The sequence below is a fragment of the Salvelinus alpinus genome, chromosome 8 (assembly GCF_045679555.1).
Source record: "Salvelinus alpinus chromosome 8, SLU_Salpinus.1, whole genome shotgun sequence".
Taxonomy (NCBI): domain Eukaryota; kingdom Metazoa; phylum Chordata; class Actinopteri; order Salmoniformes; family Salmonidae; genus Salvelinus; species Salvelinus alpinus.
This window is the reverse complement of record NC_092093.1, coordinates 19,003,480-19,028,779: the sequence shown is the minus strand read 5'-3', so window position 1 is coordinate 19,028,779 and position 25,300 is coordinate 19,003,480. Positions and strand designations below refer to the sequence as shown.

The 25,300-nt window shown below is 44.5% G+C and overlaps 1 protein-coding gene across 1 annotated transcript in view; it reads right to left on the bottom strand.

The window, feature by feature from the left end:
- Positions 1 to 24,955, bottom strand: part of LOC139582667 (MAM domain-containing glycosylphosphatidylinositol anchor protein 2-like) — a 407,757-nt gene extending 382,802 nt beyond the window's left edge. Inside the window, exon 1 of the mRNA XM_071412871.1 lies at positions 23,846 to 24,955. Coding sequence (XP_071268972.1) covers positions 23,846 to 23,918 — 73 coding nt within the window. The 5' untranslated portion in view covers positions 23,919 to 24,955. The remainder of the gene's footprint in view (positions 1 to 23,845) is intronic.
- Between the last annotated feature and the right edge of the window lie 345 nt (positions 24,956 to 25,300).

The following is a 25,300-nucleotide window of genomic DNA, read 5'->3' as shown; positions in this document are numbered from 1 at the left end:
CAGAGTCAATGTGCGGAAGCACCGGTGTAGAGGTAATTAAGGTAGTATGTACATGTAGGTAGAGTTATTACAGTGACTATGCAAAGATAATAACAGAGAGTAGCAGCAGCGTAGAAGGGGGGGGGGGGGACAATGCAAATAGTCTGGGTAGCCATTTGATTAGATGTTCAGGAGTCTTATGGCTTGGGGGTAGAAGCTGTTTAGAAGCCCCCTTGGGCATAGACTTGGCGATCCGGTACCGCTTGCCATGCGGTATCAGAGAGAATAGTCTATGACTATGGTGGCTGGAGACTTTGACCATTTTTAGGGACATTCTCTGAGACCGCCTGGTATAGAGGTCCTGGATGTCAGGAAGCTTGGCCCCAGTGATGTACTGGGCCGTACGCACTACACTCTGTCGTACCTTGTGGTCGGAGGCCGAGCAGTTGCAATACCAGGCAGTGATGCAACCCGTCAGGATGCACTCGATGGTACAGCTGTAAAACCTTTTGAGGATCTGAGGACCATTGCCAAAACTTTTCAGTCTCCTAAGGGTGAATAGATTTTGTCGTGCCCTTTTCACGACTGTCTTGGTGTGCTTGGACCATGTTAGTTTGTTGGTGATGTGGACACCAAGGAACTTGAAGCTCTCAACCTGCTCCATTGCAGCCCCATCGATGAGAATGTGGGCGTGCTCGGTCCTCAGCTCCTTTGTCTTGATCACGTTGAGGGAGAAGTTGTTGTCCTTGCACCACACGATCAGGTCTCTGACCTCCTCCCAATAGTCTGTCTCATCATTGTCTATGATCAGGCCTACCACTGTTGTGTCATCAGCAAACTTAATAATGGTGTTGGAGTCATGTCTGGCTGTGCAGTCATGAGTGAACAGGGAGTACAGGAGGGGACTGAGCACGCACCCCTGAGGGGCCCCTGTGTTGAGGATCAGCGTGGTGGATGTGTTGTTACCTACCCTTACCACCTGGGAGCAGCCCATCAGGAAGTTCAGGATCCAGTTGCAGAGGGAGGTGTTTAGTCCCAGGGTCCTTAGCTTAGTGATGAACTTTCAGGGCACTATGGTGTTGAATGCTGAGCTGTAGTCAATGATTAGCATTCTCACATAGGTGTTCCAATTGTCCAGGTGTGACAGGGCAATGTGGAGTGCAATAGAGATTGCATCGTCTGTGGATCTGTTGGTGCGGTATGCGAATTGGAGTGGGTCTAGGTTTTCTGGGATAAGGTGCTGATGTGAGCCATGACCAGCCTTTCAAAGCATTTCATGGCTACAGACGTGAGTGCCACGGGTTGGTAGTCATTTAGGCTGGTTACCTTAGTGTTCTTGGGCACAGGGACTATGATGATCTGCTTGAAACATGTTGGTATTACAGACAGACAGGGAGAGGTTGAAAATGTCATTGAAGACACTTGCCAGTTGGTCAGCTCATGCTCGGCGTAGACATCCTGGTAATCTGTCTGAATCTGAATGTTGACCTGTTTAAAGGTCTTACTCACATCGGCTGCGTAGAGTGTGATCACACAGTTGTCCAGAACAGCTGATGCTCTTATGTATGTTTCAGTGTTACTTGCCTTGAAGCGAGCATAGAAGTTGTTGAGCTCGTCTGGTAGGCTCGTGTCACTGGGCAGCTCTCGGCTGTGCTTCCCTTTGTAGTCTGTAATAGTTTGCAAGCCCTGCCACATCCGACGAGCATAGGAGCCGGTGTAGTACGATTCGATCTTAGTCCTGTATTGATACTTTTTCCTGTTTGATGGTTCATCAGGGGCATGGCAGGATTTCTTATAAGCTGCCGGGTTAGAGTCCCGTTCCTTGAAAGCGGCTTCTGGTTGGGGTATGTACGTACAGTCACTGTGGGGACGTCCTCGATGCACTTATTGATAAAGCCTGTGTGTACTCCTCAATGCCATCGGAAGAATCCCGGAACATATTCCAATCTGTGCTAACAAAACAGTCCTGTAGTTTAGTATCTGCTTCATCTGACCACTTTCTGACCACAGAGTCACTCCTTTAATTTTTGCTTGTAAGCAGGAATCAGGAGGATAGAATTATGGAAAACCTCCCTGGTCTTTGTGGTTCAATTTGTGTTTCAATCTCTTCTTCTCTCTATTCTTCTATCTCTTCTTCTATCTTGTTTTCTCTTCTTCTATCTCTTCGTCTATCTTTTCTTCTCTCATCTCTCGTTTTCTCTATTGCTTCTTCTATAATATATCTTCTTCTCTCTTCTTTTCTTTCCCGTCTTCTATCTTAAATCTTTATCTCTCTCTTCTTCTCTCTCTTCTTTTATCTCTTCTTCTCTCTTTCCTACTTTCTCTTCGTCTATCTATTTGTCTCTCTTCTTCTCTCTTCTTCTGTCTTCTTCTCTTTTCTTCTCTCTCTTCCAATTTATTATGTGACTTGTTAAGCAAATGTTTACTTCTGAACTTATTAAGGCTTTCCATAACAAAGGGGTTGAGTACTTATTGACTCAATACATTTCAGCTATTCATTTTTAATTCACTTGTTAAAAAAAATAATTGAAAAACAAGATTTAATTTTGAACTTATGGGGTATTGTGTGTAGCCCAGTGACAAACGATCTTAATTAAATCCATTTTAAATTCACGCTGTAAGAGAACATCTCTTATCTCTCATTTTACCTCCTCTTCTCGCTCTTTTTCTGTCTCTTCTTCTCTCTTTTCCCCTCTCTCTACTTCTCTCATCTCTTCTTCTACATCTTCATCCCTTCTTCGTCTGTTTCTCTATTATCTTCTCCATGACACCGTTGTTGTTTTGCATCATTTATTGATTTTGTTTTTGTTTTCAGGCTCTCACGCTCCCTCCCTCCCTCTTTCTCCCTCTCTCCTCCCTCTCTACAGTTGTGCTGATAGACAGGTTTATGATCCAGTGTGAAGTCGCCGTTCTCTCTCTCCATGGTGGCTCACCGCACAGCCTGGTAAATATGCTAATGGACCTGATGACAGCCAGGCACAAAGCATTAAACACCAACAACACGACAGAGATAGCAGTAACTAAAACAGTTTTGTGCATCCCAAATGGAACCCTATTCCCTATATACTGCACAACTTTTGACCAGGGCCCATAGTACACTATGTAGTGAAAATGGTGCCATTTGGAGGCAGCGATACACTTAAATGAATACATTTTTCTTACAATATTACAATACACAAGGCCTAACCTAGTCCCCGGGCTAATTGCTAGAGATCCGGCTGGTGAACCAAACTACACAAGCTCCAACAGTATATTGTGGTTTAAGTGAACGGGTTTCTAAAGACACATGCAAGAATAGAAAAAGGCATAATAAATACGGAAGCAAGGTTACCTACTGCACCAAGAGAAAAGAACGTCCTCCTCTCCGTCTCCAGACCATGTTGTCTGACTACTTCTGTCTCCTCATTGCTATTCAGACATTGGCATTCAAATATCATCAGCCATTCAATACTGCTGCCTGCCTACGACCAGCCTTGAAACCACAGCTGTAAGTGTATCTATCTGTATGGGTCTGTACCCAGGGTGGGGTGAGCCTAGTTTTGTAAGTATTGTCCCTTCCTTCTGAGAGGAATGAGGAAGAAAATAAAAATCCGTCATCCTCCTCTGCCACCAGGTGACAAAATGTATTGCATTAAATCACATCCGATTTTGTTCCTCTCCCTACTCACAACGAAAGATGTGACATTAAAAATTAATGCCAAGCTGTAGATAGTGGTTGAAAAAATAGTAATTTTCCGTTGGGTAAGCTATTGTTTTATTATACAGAGACATCAAACCCTTTGGTAAGGATTTTCTATTGGAACACTAAAACACTTTTATTTGAAGGTTTCTTATTCACTTTGTATAAGCATCATAACACCGTATGTTAACAATATAGGTCCTCAAAATAAATAATTAACAGATGCACTAACTTCTATAGATATACGACGATACAGTTAATACAATTTGATTGTATACAGACCTTTGTAGGTCCGTGACAATTGTAAGAATTGTGACTCCATTTAGGAATTGCTCCTTGTCTAGTGCTGGTGAATTGTCAATGAAGTAAGTGTGCCATATGAACCTATAGAGTTCCCTCGCTTCCCTGCAGGGTTCCATTCTCCTAATTAGGTGCTGAGGATATCCCCAAGAGAGAAATGCCTTCTGGGAAAAACTGAGGTTAGGAACAAAGTGGGTTTGTCACACAAAAAGAAGAGAAGCCATTTTAGATCATATAAGTAGTGTATTAGGCCTATATTTGTCAGTGGTGAATACAGAGTATCAAACAAACATATCAAAGTGCCATTTTAGAGCGTGCAGTTAGTAGACCTCCATCACATGGGTTCCCGAGTGGCACAGCGGTCTAAGGCACTGCATCTCAGTGCTAGAGGCGTCATTACAGTCCCTGGTTCCATCCCGGGCTGTATCACAGCGGTCTAAGGCACTGCATCTCAGTGCTAGAGGCGTCATTACAGTCCCTGGTTCCATCCCGGGCTGTATCACAGCGGTCTAAGGCACTGCATCTCAGTGCTAGAGGCGTCATTACAGTCCCTGGTTCCATCCCGGGCTGTATCACAGCGGTCTAAAGCACTGCATCTCAGTGCTAGAGGCGTCATTACAGTCCCTGGTTCCATCCCGGGCTGTATCACAGCGGTCTAAGGCACTGCATCTCAGTGCTAGAGGCGTCATTACAGTCCCTGGTTCCATCCCGGGCTGTATCACAGTGGTCTAAGGCACTGCATCTCAGTGCTAGAGGCGTCATTACAGTCCCTGGTTCCATCCCGGGCTGTATCACAGCGGTCTAAAGCACTGCATCTCAGTGCTAGAGGCGTCATTACAGTCCCTGGTTCCATCCCGGGCTGTATCACAGCGGTCTAAGGCACTGCATCTCAGTGCTAGAGGCGTCATTACAGTCCCTGGTTCCATCCCGGGCTGTATCACAGCGGTCTAAAGCACTGCATCTCAGTGCTAGAGGCGTCATTACAGTCCCTGGTTCCATCCCGGGCTGTATCACAGCGGTCTAAGGCACTGCATCTCAGTGCTAGAGGCGTCATTACAGTCCCTGGTTCCATCCCGGGCTGTATCACAGCGGTCTAAGGCACTGCATCTCAGTGCTAGAGGCGTCATTACAGTCCCTGGTTCCATCCCGGGCTGTATCACAGTGGTCTAAGGCACTGCATCTCAGTGCTAGAGGCGTCATTACAGTCCCTGGTTCCATCCCGGGCTGTATCACAGCGGTCTAAAGCACTGCATCTCAGTGCTAGAGGCGTCATTACAGTCCCTGGTTCCATCCCGGGCTGTATCACAGCGGTCTAAGGCACTGCATCTCAGTGCTAGAGGCGTCATTACAGTCCCTGGTTCCATCCCGGGCTGTATCACAGCGGTCTAAAGCACTGCATCTCAGTGCTAGAGGCGTCATTACAGTCCCTGGTTCCATCCCGGGCTGTATCACAGCGGTCTAAGGCACTGCATCTCAGTGCTAGAGGCGTCATTACAGTCCCTGGTTCCATCCCGGGCTGTATCACAGCGGTCTAAGGCACTGCATCTCAGTGCTAGAGGCGTCATTACAGTCCCTGGTTCCATCCCGGGCTGTATCACAGCGGTCTAAGGCACTGCATCTCAGTGCTAGAGGCGTCATTACAGTCCCTGGTTCCATCCCGGGCTGTATCACAGCGGTCTAAAGCACTGCATCTCAGTGCTAGAGGCGTCATTACAGTCCCTGGTTCCATCCCGGGCTGTATCACAGCGGTCTAAGGCACTGCATCTCAGTGCTAGAGGCGTCATTACAGTCCCTGGTTCCATCCCGGGCTGTATCACAGCGGTCTAAGGCACTGCATCTCAGTGCTAGAGGCGTCATTACAGTCCCTGGTTCCATCCCGGGCTGTATCACAACCGGCCGTGATCGGGAGTCCCATAGGCCGGCGCAAAATTGGCTCAGCATTGTCCAGGGTTAGGGGAGGGTTTGGCAGGGGTAGGCTGTCAATGTAAAATAAGAATGTGTTCTTAACTGACTTGCCTAGTTAAATAAAGGTTAAAAAACAATCATTCACAGACATCATCTGTGTAATGGAGAGAGAGAGAGAGAGAGAGAGATGGTTGCAGTGTGAAACCCCCTGCCGTCTGAGCTATTTCTCATTGGGGTTTGAAGGGGGCACACTACTGAAGGCATCATTGTCAACAAGCTTACCTCGCCACTGTTCCTGCTTGTCAGAGTACTTAAACATTACTCGCTACAGAGATAAGTAGCCCTTTTCCTCTTCCCCCAGTCGCCTCACTAAGAATTACATGGAGGTGAGGCCGCTCCCCCTCTCTTTTTCTGCTCTCTCTCTCTCTCTTTTTCTGCTCTCTCTCTCTCTCTCTCTCTCTTTTTCTTCTCTCTCTCTCTCTCTCTCTCTCTTTTTCTTCTCTCTCTCTCTCTCTCTCTCTTTTTCTTCTCTCTCTCTCTCTCTCTCTCTTTTTCTCTCTCTCTCTCTCTCTCTCTCTCTCTCTCTCTCTCTCTCTCTCTCTCTCTCTCTCTCTCTCTCTCTCTCTCTCTCTCTCTCTCTCTCTCTCTCTCTCTCTCTCTCTCTCTCTCTCTCTCTCTCTCTCTCTCTCTCTCTCTCTCTCTCTCTCTCTCTCTCTCTCTCTCTCTCTCTCTCTCTCTCTCTCTCTCTCTCTCTCTCTCTCTCTCTCTCTCTCTCTCTCTCTCTCTTTGCAATCTCTTGTGCTAATGCACATGTGGGAGGCTGCTGCTGCGAGGAGCTTTCAGGCCGCAATCACTTCACATTTGTTTCAGCGATTGATTCCTTGCCATGCAACAGCAAGCGATAGAGAGCAACAGAGAGAGAGAGAGAGAGAGAGAGGTGGAGAGAGAGAAGGAACGAGTAAGGGAACGAGGCAACAAGGGGAAGTCAGGGGATGTGAGAATAGGAGTGTGGTGCCTTGCCTAGTGTCACCATGACAACAGACATCACTTCACAGGAGCAGCACTTAGAATGCCTGCGTGGGCCGGAGGAGTGACAGTCAGTCGAAGGCTGTGTGGCGCCGTTTGAGTCATCTAATCCACTCCCTGCGTTTCTCCAGCATCACTAACAGGGTGTCCTGTGTCCCTGCTACACTAACTTAGCTACCTCCTGAGATCAACTCTCTGTCTCTCTGTGATTTGTAAGTGTAAGTGTTTAAATGCAGTCCCTGACAGTTCAGGTTTGTACAGACATCTCCATTCAGAATAATACATTAAAGGGGGCAGAAGAGGGATTTCAGATGCAACAAAAAGCTACTATCACCATAATGATATGGGCATGGCTAGACTGCATTTACAATTCTATTTGATCTCCACTGTTCATTAAGATGTGAATCTATTCAGCGTATAGCTGAGTGAATAACTGTCGTACTAGTCTTTGTATTGATTTGACATTCATATGACATTGCTTTATGAAGATGATACTTGTGATAAGCACGTGAAAGGCATGTGTAGAGTTTGTTGGAGTGAAGTATAGTATTGGCATTGGATTGCCATTCAAATGAGATTGCTCTATATAGATTGTTATAAGCATATGAAAAGGCCTGTCAAAAATGTATAAGCATTTCACAGAACTCTCCTTAGAATTGGTCTTATGAGAATGGAATTCTTTATGAGTAAGTTACAGAGGTAAGGTACTAGTGCAATTTTAAGTACATACGGACTACCATGTCATGTATGGATTGGCTGTTACCGAGCTTCTGTTTTTCCAACAATATACTGAGGGAACACTCCAAAGACTGGGTCTTGGGTGAGCTGACATTCAGTATGAGTAACTTTCACATCAGATGAGGGACTAGAAGCAATATCAGGTATGAACTGGTAGCTATCTGGATCCTGCATTCCCAGCACTGCAGATCACAGTCATCTCCTAAGACTGGCTTCTATGAGAGCTGACATTCTGTGTGAGTAAGTTCCCCAGCATGAGAGAGTAGTAGCAATCTGAGGCCCCACCAAGGGTATAGACCAGTGGAGGCTCCTGAGAGGAGGAATGGAAGGACCATCCTCCTCAGTGAATTTCATAAAAATATAAATTGTGAAACATAAAAAAATGTCGCCAAATAATTGATTAAAACACACTGTTTTGCAATGAAGGTCTACAGTAGCCTCCGCAGCACTCTGTAGGGTAGCACCATGGTGTAGTCAGAGGCTCATGGTTTTCATCCCCTTCCATAGACTTACACAGTACAAACAGAGAGGGATGCTATGTTAGCTAGCTGGCTATGGCTATCCAACACTGGAACTCTTCCAAGGCAAGGTAAGCTTTTGGTTTCATTCATTTATTGCCACCGGGGCAGCCGGTGTAACTGCTAAACTGCTTTCTGACTGTACACTGTACTGCATGATTGTAGCGGGTTTACTAACGCGTTAGTTCTAGTAGCTATGTTGACTATGACGTGACAATGATGTAGGCTGTGTGTAGCTGTTAGCGGACATGATATGAAGGTTTGGCTTGGAAAGGTTTTTTGCCTGGTCACAGACAGCTGATGTGTTGTGCACTGAAGTCCACAAGCGAAGGGAAAAGGTGAGAGGAGGAGAACGTGTAGATAGTTGCGAGAAGGAATTATATATACAACTAGTAAAGTGATCATGCTGTTTTTATGTGGCTGCTATGAAAGTGAACTGTGTTTGCGTGTGATTAAGGGTGTATTCATTCCGCCAATTCTGTTCAAAAACGTTTCTTAAACGGAAGCAACTGGAAGCAAACGGAATGAAACGGGGCTGAACATACCTGAATTTGTCCAATATAAACTCTCATTTACAACTGTTGGGCTAATGATTACAACCTAGATCAGCTAGATACAGGCAAGAGTGTGCAAGGCGGTATTGAATGTGTCACTGTCTGTGACCCTGATTATTTAAAATTATCTCGACCTGTTCACCTACATTGTAATCTTTTATTCATAGACCAGGTTGTAGCAACTTCATGATGGGAATAGGGAAAATGTGAGTGTCATGTAGTAGTCTAAACCTATCAACGTTACATTAAACTGGGTGAATGGAAAATGAATGACAATCATCCAATATGCTGTAATAGAAATAAGGCCATTCAAATTAAAATAAATCAGAGAGGGAGGAAGGGAGATAAAGAAGGGACAGAGAAAAAGAGATGGGAGAGATATAGAGAGAGGGGGAAAGGGAGAGAATGATAATGACAGAAAAAAGAGAGACATCTTACTTTTTAACTCTGCATTGTTGGGAAAGGGCTCGTAACTAAGCATTTCACGGTAAAGTTTACACCTGTTGTAATCGGCGCATGTGACAAATAGCATTTAATGACAGATCGACAGGGACAGAGAGAAAGAGAGAAGGATAACGACAGAGAGAGAGATAACGTCAGAGAGAGAACGCGAGTAATGTTATCTCATTACGGTGGGAAATGTGAAGGTCCTGATCCAAGAGAATTGATAAAGGACTCTGTGGAGGAGTCTTTTGAGAAGCAACAAAGATGGCTTTAGTTTCACTGGCGGATGCATTTGCATAGCTTAGAAGTCCAAGCGTCTGAACCAAGCCTCATGAAAAGAAACCCCAGGAATTGCAGGGACTTCAATAGCAACGCAAGAGAGGGAAAGAGGTGGTGGGGATATCAATTGCTTCTGTGGAGCAATGCAGGGACAAGATCAGGAGGGAGCATCTCAAAGCTCAGCATCCCAAGGCAGTTGTCTGTCAGAGACTGTGATGCAAAGTGATCTCCAGATGAAGATGCTACTTTCACTTTAATGCACAGCTACATTATCGTATCATCATGTCATACAGAGTAATGCTCCTCAAAACAAGAAAAGAAGGACATATTTCTTGTTATCCTTTAGATGTATCACACATTAAGTAATTGCCTGCCACTTGAGAGTTTTGGGGAGTTTGTAGTTTGTGACTTGAAATGGAAGATGACAGTCCCAACAGAGGTACAGGAAACTTATTGTACCTCTCAAGACCAAAAGAAGACTAGTGAAAAGTTTTTTTAAAATGTATTTTTAATTGAACCTTTATTTCACTAGGCAAGTCAGTTAAGAGCAAATTCTTATTTACAATGACGTCGTGACAAAAGGCTAAAGGCCTCCTGCGGGGACGGGGGCTGGGATTAAAAATACATTAAATACAAATGTAGGACAAAACACACATCACGACAAGAGACAACACTACATAAAGAGAGACCTAAGACGACAACATAGCAATGCAGCAACACATGACAACACAGCTTGGTAGCACCACAACATGACAACAACATGGTAGCAACACAACATGGCAGCAGCACAGGTTACAAACATTATTGGGCACAGACAACAGCACAAAGGGCAAGAAGGTAGAGACAACAATACATCATGCAACGCAGCCACAGCTGTCAGTAAGAGTGTCCATGATTGAGTCTTTGAATGAAGACTCAGTTTGAGTGTTTGTTGCAGCTCGTTCCAGTCGCAAGCTGCAGCGAACTGAAAAGACGAGCTACCCAGGGATGTGTGTACTTTGGGGACCTTTAACAGAGGTTGAGAAGAATGAGAGAGCAACAAAGAGAAACAGAAATAGAGTGCGAGAGAGCGAGAGAACGAGAGAGACAGAGCGAGAGAGAGAGAGAGAGAGAGACTATAGTGTACTGCAGCCCAGCAGTTCAACCGGCCATCATGAGCCCTCAATAATGATTCTGGCTGAGCCATTTAATCATCTCAGACTGCTACAAGATCATATCGACACTGAAACAGAGTCAGACTGACATCTAAAAAGCCAACAGAATACTTTAGTTCATAGAATGATGTACAGTATCGTCATAACAAATTATTCATGATTTGAAAGGTATCTTGTATCATCGTAGAGAATCATCACACTCATTGTGGCATCTCTGACAGTGCAATTTTTGTCCGTTTTTCCATGGCATGTCATTCTTCCCAAATGCTTTCCATTTTCCATATTAATAGAATACTGAGTATGGACATTTGGCAACCTTCAATTCTGAAAGTTGACTTTGAACTTTCCATTCAAACCCATTTCTCTGGAGACATCCCCATACTGCTTTGAAGAGCTGCATCCTTCGCCAGAGGCTCTTCCCGACATAATGGAGCATGATCTACGGTGAATGAACGCATACGTTCACATCACATAAAAGTATTTGTTTACAAGCTACTGGTCTGTTTTAGCATATAGCCCTGATGCGGTCACTCATTGGCATGCACATATTATAAGCTGTGGGGGAGTGAGGATAGGGGGGTATGAGCCTTTAGTTGTCTTACGCCTCATGTTCACAAGATGCATCAAACTCTTTGCGTTCTGGTTTGAAGTCATTCATTGTCAGAGGAGCAGTCAGCAGAGCTACGTTGGGTGTGCCGCAGTAGGCTGCAGTGCGTTCTGTGTACCACATGCATTTAATATTTTAAACTTGTGTGTTGCTTTACCGTGCAGTGGTACAAACGGAAGTACACACACAGACTCCTACTAGCTAGCTTTTAGCTAGTTGAAAAGCACATGTGCGTCAAGTACGGAAAATGTTGGCAAGAAATCCAGCAAAACAAAACGCATATGCATCTGGTGGACATCAGTCTTTAGTCCTCGTGAATGTTTCTAAAGAGCCACCAAGGATTTCCGTCTTCTCTCTCTCTCTCTCTCTCTCTCTCTCTCTCTCTCTCTCTCTCTCTCTCTCTCTCTCTCTCTCTCTCTCTCTCTCTCTCTCTCTCTCTCTCTCTCTTTCTCTCTCTCTCTCGCTCTCTCTCTCTCTCTCTCTCTCTCTCTCTCTCTCTCTCTCTCTCTCTCTCTCTCTCTCTCTCTCTCTCTCTCTCTCTCTCTCTCTCTCTCTCTCTATGCAATATACAGTTGAAGTCGAAAGTTTACATACACCATAGACAAATACATTTAAACTCAGTTTTTCACAATTCCTTACATTTAATCCAAGTAAAAATTCCCTGTCTTAGGTCAGTTAGGATCACAACTTTATTTTAAGAATGTGTCAGTGGGTCAGAAGTGTACATACACTCAATTAGTATTTGGTAGCATTGTCTTTAAATTATTGGGTATTTTTGGGTAGCCTTCCACAAGCTTCCCACAATAAATTGGATGAATTTTGGTCCATTCCTCCTGACAGAGCTGGTGTAACTGAGTCAGATTTGTAGGCCTCCTTGCTCGCACACGCTTTTTCAGTTCTGCCCACAAATGTTCTATAGGATTGAGGTCAGGGCTTTGTGATTGCCACTCCAATAACTTGACTTTGCTGTCCTTAAGCCATTTTGCCACAACTTTGGAAGTATGCTTGGGGTCAGTGTCCATTTGGAAGACCCATTTATGACCAAGCTTTAACTTCCTGACTGATGTCTTGAGATGCTGCTTCAATATATCCACATAATTTAGCTTCCTCATGATGCCATCTATATTGTGAAGTGCACCAGCAAAGCAAAGTGCACTGCAGCAAAGCAACCACACAATATGACGCTGCCACCCCCGTGCTTCATGGTTCGGATGGTGTTCTTCGGCTTGCAAGCCTCACCCTTTTTCCTCCAAACATAACGATGGTCATTATGGCCAAGAGGTTATATTTTTGTTTCATCAGACCAGAGGACATTTCTCCAAAAAGTACGATCTTTTCAGGTTATGTCGATGTAGGACTCGTTTTACTGTGGATATAGATACTTTTGTACCTGTTTCCTCCAGTATCTTCACAAGGTCCTTTGCTGTTGTTCTGGGATTGATTTGCACTTTTCACACCAAAGTACGTTCATCTCTAGGAGACAGAATGCGTCTCCTTCCTGAGAGGTTTGACGGCTGTGTGGTCCCATGGTGTTTATACATGTGTACTATTGTCTGTACAGATGAACGTGGTACCTTCAGGAGTTTGAAAATTGCTAAAATGGACAAACCAGACTTGTAGAGGTCTACAATTTTTTTCTGAGGTCTTGGCTGATTTCTTTAAATTTTCCCATGATGCCAAGCAAAAAGACACTGAGTTTGAAAGTAGGCCTTGAAATACATCCACAGGTTCACCTCCAATTGACTCAAATAATGTAAATTAGCCTATCAAAAGCTTCTAAAGCCATGACATAATTTTCAGGAATTTTCCAAGCTGTTTAAAGGCACAGTCAACTTAATGTATGTAAACTTCTGACCCACTGGAATTCTAATACAGTGAATTATAAGTGAAATAATCTGTCTGCAAACACTTGTTGGAAAAATACTTGTGTCATGCACAAAGTAGATGTCCTAACCGACTTGCCAAAACTATAGTTTGTTCCCAAGAATTTTGTGGAGTGGTTGAAAAACAAGTTTTAATGACTCCAACCTAAGTGTATGTAAACTTCTGACTTCAACTGTGTGTTTCTCTCTCTCTATTGAAGGCATGTGATAGCACATTACCCAATGGAGGATACTATATATGAGCCCATCCGCTCTGCCCTGGGGAATCGGGTTGGTCATCACCCCTTTACTTTCCCTCTGTTCTGTCTTTACCGAAAGAGACAAGAGCACAAACAATTTCATCAAGGCTTCTCTCTCTCTCTCTTCAACCGAGGGCTACTGTTCAGTGTTGACGTCAATTGGCAGGTTTCTAGTCTCATGGAGGAAGTCTCCCTGTGCTCCATAACAAGCATTATGGGACATTATTTAATTAATGAGTGAGGATCTGCCTGTTGATGTACATGGGTATGGAGAGCATGCTCACATCATGGCAGAATGCTATAAGGCCTATGAGTTAATACCTTTGATATGGCATGCGTTTGATTAATTCTGATGGTAAGAGAGAGAGAGAGCTTGTGTATATCTTGGATTAGGTAATTGGCTTTAGAATATCCTGATGGTATATTGACAGTGTTATAAAGGTCTTGAATAGTGAATAGGTCTTGAATAGGCTCTTATACTGTAATATATGGTAAAAACATGTGCAAATGTGACAACAAAAGAAAACAATCTCTTGTGTCAGTTTGTGGGATTATTTTACACCATACCATGTCATAGCCCAATTTAACCCTCATAGCCTGGTTCCTCTCTAGGTTTCTTCCTAGGTTTTGGCCTTTCATGGGAGTTTTTCCGAGCCACCGTGCTTCTACACCTGCATTGCTTGCTGTTTGGGGTTTAAGGCTGGGTTTCTGTACAGCACTTTGAGATATCAGCTGATGTAAGAAGGGCTATATACATACATTTGATTTGATTTGATTTGTTGTGTTCGTTTCATGTTAATTAATTCTGTGTTCCCGGTCCAAAATGACTGCCCCATTATAGCTGATTATAAATCCATAATAATACATATATTATCACCTAACGGTGTGTTAAGATCTTTTTATCAACTTAAGGTCTTGTGAACATTACAAGTTTTGAACTTCTATTTGCTATTTAGGGCCTGTAGGCCTCATTGACCTGAGCTCATACAACTCGTTTTTGACAACAAAAAACCCCACAATGTATGAATTATTTTGACTATAACGAATACTCAGATGAAACATATTGTGCTATTTATCACAGACTACTCTGTGTCAAAGTTTAACAAGGACTCTCTCCTCCTCACCAGTGTCATGATCAAAGATATGATCAAGAGCCTCACATATATCGTTTGGTCTTCGCACTGCCACAGAATGAATTGTGAGCAAGGCCTCAAAAAAGCTTTATATACCAGAGCTGCGAGAAAAGTTTTATATATTATTGAAACAATGTTGTGATTGTTTGTGAGAATGCCAACACGTGTGGCTCCCGTGGGGGTAAGATTTTATTGGGGAAAGGTTCCCGTGGGGGTTGTCATGGAAGCCAAGAAGGGGTGTGTGTGTGTGTGTGTGTGTGTGTGTGTGTGTGTGTGTGTGTGTGTGTGTGTGTGTGTGTGTGTGTGTGTGTGTGTTCAAACACACATGCATGTGGGGGTCTGGGAGAAGAAGTGTGTCCATCTGATGAATGGCCATGTGCCTGAACTCAATTTTATACACTAATTGTAGTCTCACCCACTAATTTCTAATGACCGGTCATGACCGGGAACACCACAGGTGTACAACAGTTAAATAAAACACGCACATGTTTGTGTAAATTATCAAAATGTATTTTGTGTGTTCAGATGCTCTGTGTGGACAAAGCCATGGAACCTTATGACAATCAGATTAAATGAACTACTGAGTGGCGTTTCTTTCTTTCTGGTCCTGACGAGAAAATAAAAACTGTCTTCTGCACTGTTCAACCAACCCAGTAAATGTGGAGGAGGAGTTAAGATGGAGTGTTGTCTTGTTAACGTCCAAAAGCGGAAGTCACGTCACAGGCTCTCTTTCCATTTCCCTTGAAAACGGGACGTATCCGGTTTCTACCTCCCGATGAGGGTGGTCTCTACTTGACCCCCTATAGTCTGACAGCAGCTTCCTCATTGGTCAACGGCAGTAGCAACGTACAATAGTATCATACAGCACCAGTCACATTGAGTGTATGATACACAGTGATAAGGTATATAACATAATGGCGCCGGAGGGGATGGCTCCTGTTTTAAGGGCTCCTAAGCAACTGTGCTATTTTGTTCGTATTTCACATTGTTTGTAACTCATTTTGTACATAATGTTGCTGCTACCGTCTCTTATGACAGAAAAGAGCTTCTGGACATCAGAGCAGCGAGTACTCACCTCGAACTGGATGAAGACTTTTTCTTTAATGAGTACAACAGGATGGATATACTGCTCTCTCTCGAGACCAGGCCAAAATCCCCGTCATCCACGTGAAGAAAAACAGAGAAAAAGGGGGAGGAGGGCAGGGTGCCTTGTGAGAATTTGCCGGCGAGTAGGCAAGCCAACACTACCCCCCGTATTATTGGCCAAAGTGCAATCACTGGAAAATAAACTGGACAATTTACGATTAAAACTATCTGACCAACGGGACAGTAATAGCTTACGTTTCACCGAGTCGTGGCTAAACGACGACACGGATAATATAGAGCTGGCTGAGTTTTCCATGCATCGGCAGGACAGAGCAGCTACTGTACGTCTGGTAAGACGAGGGGCGGGTGTTTTTCTATTTGTCAATAACTGTTGGTGCGTGATGTCTAATATTAAAGAACTGTTGAAGTATTGCTCGCCTGAGGAAGAATACCTCCTGATAAGCTGTAGACCACACTATCTACAAAGAGAGCGCTAATCTATAATATTCGTAGCCGTCTATTTACCACCACAAACCGATGCTGGCACTAAAACCACAGTCAACGAGCTGTATAAGGCCATACGCAAACAAAAAGCGGTGCTCCAAGTGGCCGGGAACATTAATGCAGGCAAATTTACATCCTTTTTTCCTCATTTCTACCAGCATGTCACATGTGCAACCAGAGGAAAAACAACTCTAGATTACCTTTAGTCCACACACAGAGACGCATACAAAGATCTCCTTCGCCCTCTATTTGGCAAATCTGAACATAATTCTATCCTCCTGATTCCTTCTTACAAGCAGAAATTAAAGCAGGAAGTGCCAGTGACTCGCTCAATACGGAAGTGGTCAGATGACGCAGATGCTACGCTACAGGACTGTTTTGCTAGCACAGACTGGAATATGTTACGGGATTCCTCCAATGGCATTGAGGAGTATATCACCTCAGTCAGCGGCTTTGTCAATAAGTGCATCGACGACGTCGTCCCCACAGTGACTGTACGTACATATCCCAACCAGCTGCCATGGATTACAGGCAACATCCGCACCGAGCTAAAGGCTAGAGCTGCTGCTTTCAAGGATTAGGACACTAATCTGGACACTAATAACAAATTCCACTATGCCCTCAGACGAACCATCAAACAGGCAAAGCTTCAATCCAGGACTAAGATTGAATCCTACTACACCGGCTCTGGCGCTCGTCGGGCGTGGCAGGGCTTGCAAACTATTACGGACTATAAAGGGAAACGCAGCCACGAGCTGCCCAGTGATGCGAGCCTACCAGATGAGGTAAATGCCTTTTATGCTCGCTTTGAGGCAAGCAACACTGAATCATGCATGAGAGCACCAGCTGTTCTGGACGACTATGTGACGACTATGCTCTCCGTAGCCGATGTGAGCAAGACCTTTAAACAGGTCAACATTCACAAAGCTGCGGGGCCAGACGGATTACCAGGATGTGTACTCAAAGCATGCATGGACCAACTGGCATGTGTTTTCACTGACATTTTCAACCTCTCCCTGACCGAGTATGTAATACCTACATGTTTCAAACAGGCCACCATAGTCCCTGTGCCCAAGAAAGTGAAGGTAACCTGCCTAAATGATTACCACTCATGTCGGTAGCCATGAAGTGCGTTGAAAGGCTGGTCATGGCTCACATCAACATCATCATGCTGGAAACCCTAGACCCACTCCAATTCACATACCGCCCAAATAGATTCACAGATGACGCAATCTCAATAGCACTCCACACTGCCCTTTCCCACCTGGACAATAGGAACACCTTTGTGAGAATGCTGTTCATTGACTACAGCTCAGCGTTCAACACCATACTGCCCACAAAGCTCATCGCTAAGCTAAGGACCCTGGGACTAAACACCTCCCACTGCAACTGGATCCTGGACTTCCTGACGTGCCGCCCCCAGGTGGTAAGGGTAAGCAACAACACATCTGCCACGCCCCTCAGTGGTGCATGCTTAGACCCCTCCTGTAATCCCTGTTCACCAATGGCTGCGTGGCCAAGCACGACTCCATCACCATCATTAAGTTTGCTGACGACACAAGTGGTAGGCCTGATCATTGACAACGGTGAGACAGCCTATAGGGAGGAGGTCAGAGACCTGGCAGTGTGGTTTCAGGACAATAACCACTCCCTCAATGTGAGCAAGACAAAGGAGCTGATTGTGGACTATAGGAAAAGGAGGGGCTAACAGGCCCCCATTAACATTAACAGTGCTGTAGTGGAGGGGGTCGAGAGTTTCAAGATTCTTGGTGTCCACATCACCAAAGACAACTCCTTTTCCCACTCATGAGACTGAAAATATTTGGCATGGATCCACCGATCCTCAAATAGTTCTGCAGCTGCACCATCGAGAACATCATGACTGGTTGCATCACCGCCTGGTATGGCAACTGCTCATCATCTGACCGTAAGGCGGTACAGAGGGTAGTGCGTACGGCCCAGTACATCACTAGGGCCAAGCTTCTTACCATCCAGGACCTATATACTAGGCGGTGTCAGAGGAAGGTCCAAAAAATTGTTGCTACTCGCTGTTTATTGTCTATACATAGTCAGTTTACCCCAACCTACATGTACAAATGTATTTCACTAACCTGTACCTCAGCACATTGACTCGGTACCGGTGCCCCCTCAGCACATTGACTCGGTACCGGTGCCCCCTCAGCACATTGACTCGGTACCGGTGCCCCCTCAGCACATTGACTCGGTACCGGTGCCCCCTCAGCACATTGACTCGGTACCGGTGCCCCCTCAGCACATTGACTCGGTACCGGTGCCCCCTCAGCACATTGACTCGGTACCGGTGCCCCCTCAGCACATTGACTCGGTACCGGTGCCCCCTCAGCACATTGACTCGGTACCGGTGCCCCCTCAGCACATTGACTCGGTACCGGTGCCCCCTCAGCACATTGACTCGGTACCGGTGCCCCCTCAGCACATTGACTCGGTACCGGTGCCCCCTCAGCACATTTTCTTGTGTTACTTTTGATTTAATTTATTTAGTTTAGTTTATTTAGTAAATATTTTCGAAACTATTTTTCTTGAACTGCATTGTTGGTTAATGACTTGTAAGTATTTATCCGTCTACACCTGTTGTATTCGGCGCATGTGAAAAATACAACTTGATTTGATCTATACAGAGCATTTGGAAAGTATTCAGACCCCATTACTTTTTTTACAGCCTTCTTCTAATAGAGATTAAATTGCTTTGTTTTTTCTCATCATTCTACAGACAATAAACCATAATGACAAAGCGAAAACAGGTTTGTAGAAATGTTTGCACATGAATAAAAAAAAGAATACAGTTGAAGTCGGAAGTTTACATACACCTTAGCCAAATACATGTAAACTCAGTTTTTCAAAATTACTGACATTTAATCCAAGTAAACATTCCCTGTCTTAGGTCAGTTAGGATCACCAATTTTTTTAAGAATGTGAAATGTCAGAATAATAGTAGAGAGAATCATTTATTTCAGCTTTTATTTCTTTCATCACATTCCCAGTGGGTCAGAAGTTTACATACACTCAATTCGTATTTGGTATCATTGCCTTTAAATTGTTTAACTTGGGTCAAACATTTTCGGTAGCCTTCCACAAGCTTCCCACAATAAGTTTGGTGAATTTTGGCCCCATCCACCTGACAGAACTGGTATAACTGAGTCAGGTTTATAGGCCTCCTTTGCTTGCACACACTTTTTCAGTTCTGCCCACACATTTTCTATAGGATTGAGGTCAGGGCTTTGTGAGGGCCACTCTAATACCTTGACTTTGTTGTCCATTTTGCCACAACTTTGGAAGTATGCTTGGGGTCGTTGTCCACTTGGACAACTTGCGACCAAGTTTTACTTCCTGACTGATGTCTTGAGATGTTGCTTCAATATATCCACATAATTTAGCTTTCTCATGATGCCATCTATTTTGTGAAGCGCACCAGTCCCTCCTGCAGCAAAGCAACCCCACAACATGATCCTGCCACCCCCGTCCTTCACGGTTGGTATGGAGTTCTTCGGCTTGCAAGCCGCCCCCTTTTTCCTCCAAACAAAACGATGGTCATTATGTCCAAACAGTTCTATTTTTTTTCATCAGACCAGAGGACATTTCTCCAAAAAGTACGATATTTTTCCCCATGTGCAGTTGCAAACTGTAGTCTGGCTTTTATATGGTGGTTTTGGAGCAGTGGCTTCTTCCTTGCTGAGCAGCCTTTCAGGTTATGTTGATATAGGACTAGTTTTACAAGGGATATAGATACTTTGGTACCTGTTTCCTCCATCATCTTCACAAGGTCCTTTGCTGGCATTGATTTTCACTTTTCGCACCAAAGTACGTTCATCTCTAGGAGACAGAACGCTTCTCCTTCCTGAGCGGTATGACGGCTGCGTGGTCCCATGGTGTTTATACTTGCGTACTGTTTGTACAGATGAATGTGGTACCTTCAGGCGTTTGGAAATTTCTCCCAAGGATGAAACAGACTTGTGGAGGTCTACACATTTTTTCCTGAGGTCTTGGCTGATTTCTTTTGATTTTCCCATGATGTCAAGCAAAGAGGAACTGAGTTTGAAGGTAGGCCTTGAAATACATCCACAGGTACACCTCTAATTGACTCAAATGATGTCAATTAGCCTATCAGACGCTTCTAAAACCATGACATCATTTTCTGTAATTTTCCAAGCTGTTTAAAGGCACAGTCAACTTAATGTAAGTAAACTTCTGACCCACTGGAATTGTGATACAGTGAATAATAAGTGAAATAATATGTCTGTCAACAATTGTTGGAAAAATTACTTGTGTCATGCACAAAGTAAATGTCCTCATCGACTTGCCAAAACTATAGTTTGTTAACAAGAATTTTGTGAAGTGGTTGAAAAACGAGTTTTAATGACTACAACCTAAGTGTATGTAAACTTCTGACTTCAACTGTATATACTACATTTAAATAAGTATTCAGACCCTTTACTCAGTACCTAGTTGAAGCACATTTGGCAGCGATTACAGCCTCAAGTCTTCTTGGGTATGACGCTACAAGCTTGGCACACCTGTATTTGGGGAGTTTCTCCCATTCTTCTCTGCAGATCCTCTCAAGCTCTGTCTGGTTGAATGGGGAGCGTCACTGCACAGCAGTTTTCAGGTCTCTCCAGAGATGTTCGATCGGGTTCAAGTCTGGGCTCTGGCTGGGCCACTAAAAAAGGACATTCAGAGACTTGTTACGAAGACAGTCCTGCGTTGTCTTGGCTGTGTACTTAGGGTCGTTGTCCTATTGGAAGGTTAACCTTTGCCCCAGTCTGAGGTTGTGAGTGCTCTTGAGCAGGTTTTCATCTATGATCTCTCTGTATTTTGCTCCGTTAATCGTTCCCTCGATCCTGACTAGTCTCCTAGTCCCTGCAGCTGAAAAACATCCACACAGCATGAGACTGCCATCACCATGCTTCACCATAGGGATGGTGCCAGGTTTCATTCAGGTAAGTTCAGGCTTGGCATTCAGACCAAAGAGTTCAATCTTGTTTTCATCAGACCAGAAAATCTTGTTTCTTATGAGTCCTTTAGGTGCCTTTTGGCAAACTCAAAGAGGGACGTCATTGTGTGCCTTTTACTGAGGAGTAGCTTCCATCTGGCCAGTCTACCATAAAGGCCTGATTGGTGGAGTGCTGCAGAGATGGTTGTCCTTCTGGAAGATTCTCCCTTCTCCACAGAGGAGCTCTGTCAGAGTGACCATCGGGTTCTTTGTCACCTCCCTGACCAAGGCCCTTCTCCACCGATTGCCGGGTTTGGCCGACCGGCCAGCTCTAGGAAGAGTCTTGGTGATTCCAAACTTCTTTTATTTAGGAATGTTGGGGACCTTCAATGCTGCACACATTTTTTGGTACCCTTTCCCAGATCTGTGCCGCGACACAATCCTGTCTCGGAGCTCTACGGACAATTAATTTCACCTCATGGCTTGGTTTTTGCTCTGACATACTCTGTCAACTGTGGGACTTTATATAGACAGGTGTGTGCCTTTTCAAATCATGTCCAAGCAATTGAATTTACCACAGGTGGACACCAAGTTCTAGAAACATCTCAAGGATAATCAATGGAAACAGGATGCACCTGAGCTCAATTTCGAGTCTCATAGCAAAGGGTGTGAATACTTATGTAAATAAGGTATTTCTGTTTTTTATTTTTAATACATTCGCAAACATTTCTTAAAACCTGTTTTCACTTTGTCATTGTGGGGTATTGTGCGTAGATTGATGAGGGAAAAAATAATTTGATCAATTTTAGAATAAGGCTGTAACAGAGCAAAATGTGGAAAAAGTCAAGGGGTCAGAATACTTTTTGAATGCACTGTACATGCCTGCTTGGTAATGTCATGTATTACATCCACATAACCAGTCTCTATTGAACCCCTCAGTCTGACTGAACTTCTAATCTGGATAATGCCACTAGTACACAGCATGCCTGCTTACCACCAGTATCCATCAGACAGTATGGAACCCCTGGTATGACCAGAGCTTTCACTCTGGTCTACAATATTTCTCAGGTCACTGCCACTGGTAGCAACAGCTGCAGGTCAGTGGTGTCTGCCCCCATGTATCCAGCTCTGCTCGGGGGTGAGGTGGCTTCACTCGCTCATATGATTCATATTATTACCATAGAACAGTGAGTGCACCTCCACTGTCAACACAAATGTCTTTTCAGCCCAGGCAGCATCAGTGCCACTGGTTGAACACTCCTCTGTGTGTGTGTGTGTGTGTGTGTGTGTGTGTGTGTGTGTGTGTGTGTGTGTGTGTGTGTGTGTGTGTGTGTGTGTGTGTGTGTGTGTGTGTGCGTGCGTGCGTGCGTGCGTGTGTGTGTGATATGCTTATACAGTACATTATTTAAATAGCATTCATGTTGGTGAATACCAAATATTTATACATAAAAGTGATCTTGACAGTTAAGAGACGCTCAATGCGATTCAATGTGACGACGACATTGTCTGAATCTAGAAACATAACACATTATACACATGGGTAAGATACAGGTAACTGCCAAAATATAGTAAAATCTTGAGTAAATGAGGGATACAAAGCAGATGCATCCACACAGGTGTGGTTCCTCAGTTAATTAAGCAATGAACATCCCATCATACTTAGGGTCATGTATAAAAAGGCCAAGTTGCCCACTATTTCGGCTATTTATTGTGGAGGAATGTTGCATCCCTCCAACAGAGTTCCAGACACTTGTAGAATCTATGCCAAGGTGCTTTGAAGCTGTTCTGGCGGCTCGTTTACTTTGGCAGTACATAGAAGCCCTCAAGATGCATCAACATCTACATATCATATCGTCACCAACAACAAAGGAAACCGATCGACTGTGATAATCGTTTAGCTATATTAGAACACCAGAAATCATTTGTGATGGAGTTGATGGGAATTTGACAGTTTGTGATATATTCGCTGTTCAATAACCTGGTGCGGGTCACTAACCAGTGGTTGATAGACAGCTCGTGGCTCTCTCTTCTATAAGTCATTCATTCGGCAGGTAGCCTAGAGGTTAGAGCGTTGGACTAGTAACCGAAAGGTCGCAAGATCAAATCCCTGAGCTGACAAGGTAAAACATCTGTTGTTCTGCCCCTGAACAAGGCAGTTAACCCACTATTCCTAGGACGTCATTGAAAGTAAGAATGTGTTCTTAACTGACTTGCCTAGTTAAATAAAGGTGTAAAAAAATCAAATTCAATTCCTCGTGCAACACTATGTTTCTATCGAGAATGCACTGGCGGCTAGCATGTGGCCCGTGACCCCCCCTTCCTTTTGTAGGCTTGCTGATCAATTCACCCCCCAAGTTTTTTTGCACTTTTTGGGGGGAACTCAGTCTGGGTCTCAATTTAACTGTTACGAGTTAGAATAATCGAATACAAAAGCTGCAATTTCAAAATGTGTTTGTGCAACACAAACATATCTATTGTTATGTAAATCACTGACAGTCACTCAATTAGCCCATGTCAGCTAACATTTTTTAGATTTGTCAATTAGTCTAGCTATCTAAACGTGTAGTAAGCATGTTCAAACTACCAACCGGGGTCTCATTGATAATTCGATATCATGTTAAAAACTGCAAAAATTGTCTCCACCCTATGGCAAAATGTGTAGAATTGCAGAAAATTGGCTGTAGAACTGCAGAAAATTGGCTGTAGAACTGCAGACCCATGAACCACTGCAGCCCCTCAAGATGAGTTCCGGGTTTTTTGTGGCCCCAACCCCCATTAAAGTTGCAATTATGGGCGCAAATCTTACAAGGTCACGTTCCTTGCAACCTGTTGGAGGAAGAGGCACACTTACCGTACACTCCTTGGCAACTGATGCCCTCCAGTAACAGCGTCAGGATCCCCAAAACAGATATTATTAGATCCATCCTTTACGTTAATCTCAACATATCCAGCTCTCAGAGGCAAGAAGTCCTTTCCGGGTTGACGAAAGAGGTTGGAGAAGCGATGGAACTCGCGTGTATAGATAGAACCGCTGCCGCTCCAATCCTCCAATGTTCTGAATGCGTTGCAACGGTAATTTATGAACGCCAAAAGCTAAAAGGCGCGTTTTCACCTCAGTACACTGTCACAGAAAAAAATCAAGTGCTGACGAATTAATTTGCAAAAGCGGTGTGCTGCTTGTATACTGAGCCAGTGGATGTCTTGGCGGTTCTGTAGCAAACAGAGAGCCAGGGAACAGAGACAGTGCAGAGCAGAAGACTACCGCCCTAGCCCAAAGACAGTCAGTGATGACAGTGGATCGAATAGGCTGCTTCAGGTAGGTGGGACCCAATAATGATGTCTATTCAGTCCCGTCCGTCACGTTGGTGCTTACCCTCGGAGCTCCTCACTGAGTGGTCACACTGATGCTCCTGGCTGCAGAATGGTTGAGATGATGTCCAGGGACATGGCTCCTCAGCGGCTCCAGTGGTTGTCATGTCTTGTTTAGATAAAATACATGAACTGTCAAGTGTTAAAAGCGCTGCCATTTGAATCACAGCGAGACTCTATGCAATTTGCTGCTCGGGGAAAAAACGGTTGCCTGCTGCTACAAGCCGTTGATTTCTTGAACCGCGATGTTGCTTCAGGGGCTAGCTGGTGCGCTCGCTCACCAACGGCTACATCACGACTTCCGACACCGTGCGCGAGTCATCTCTGTTGGAGATGTAGAGGTGGGTGAGTCCGGTATAGGGAGGGAGAGAGTGGCGCGTGCACCTGATTCCTGGGATGATTCTGGTGTAGAATAAAATGAGGAGCTTCTTGTCGTCTCACTTCCCAATCCCACTTTGTAGGATAACGGTGTTTTACCGGCTGGATTGGCGGCTACGGGGCGACCTGAGCGTCAGTCACGTTGCGCAATACGTGCTGCGCTGCTACAGAGACCGAGCGACACTGCAACCGGTCTCTCGCTACGTCAAGGAGTGCGTGACTTCCAGCCCTCATCTGTATGGAAGGCTACGCGCAGCGTCGGGCGATGCGTGTGTGTGAGCGCAGCTGCTGGATTGAGAGAGCGAGAGAGAGACAGAGAGAGAGACTCATTGGGATTCAGTAGAGATAACTGACCACTGCAATCAACAGCAAACACCTCGAGATGACCAGTAATATTCCAACATGTCTATTCCCTTCTCTATAGTGAAAGCTCTTTCTTTGATTGTAGCCTACATCAGGTGATTGGCAGTACAAAAGGGCTACTGATGTAACTTTCAGAATTGTCATGGGTCTACAGGGGTCTCAAACGAGAACTATTCATGCTACATCACCCTACTTT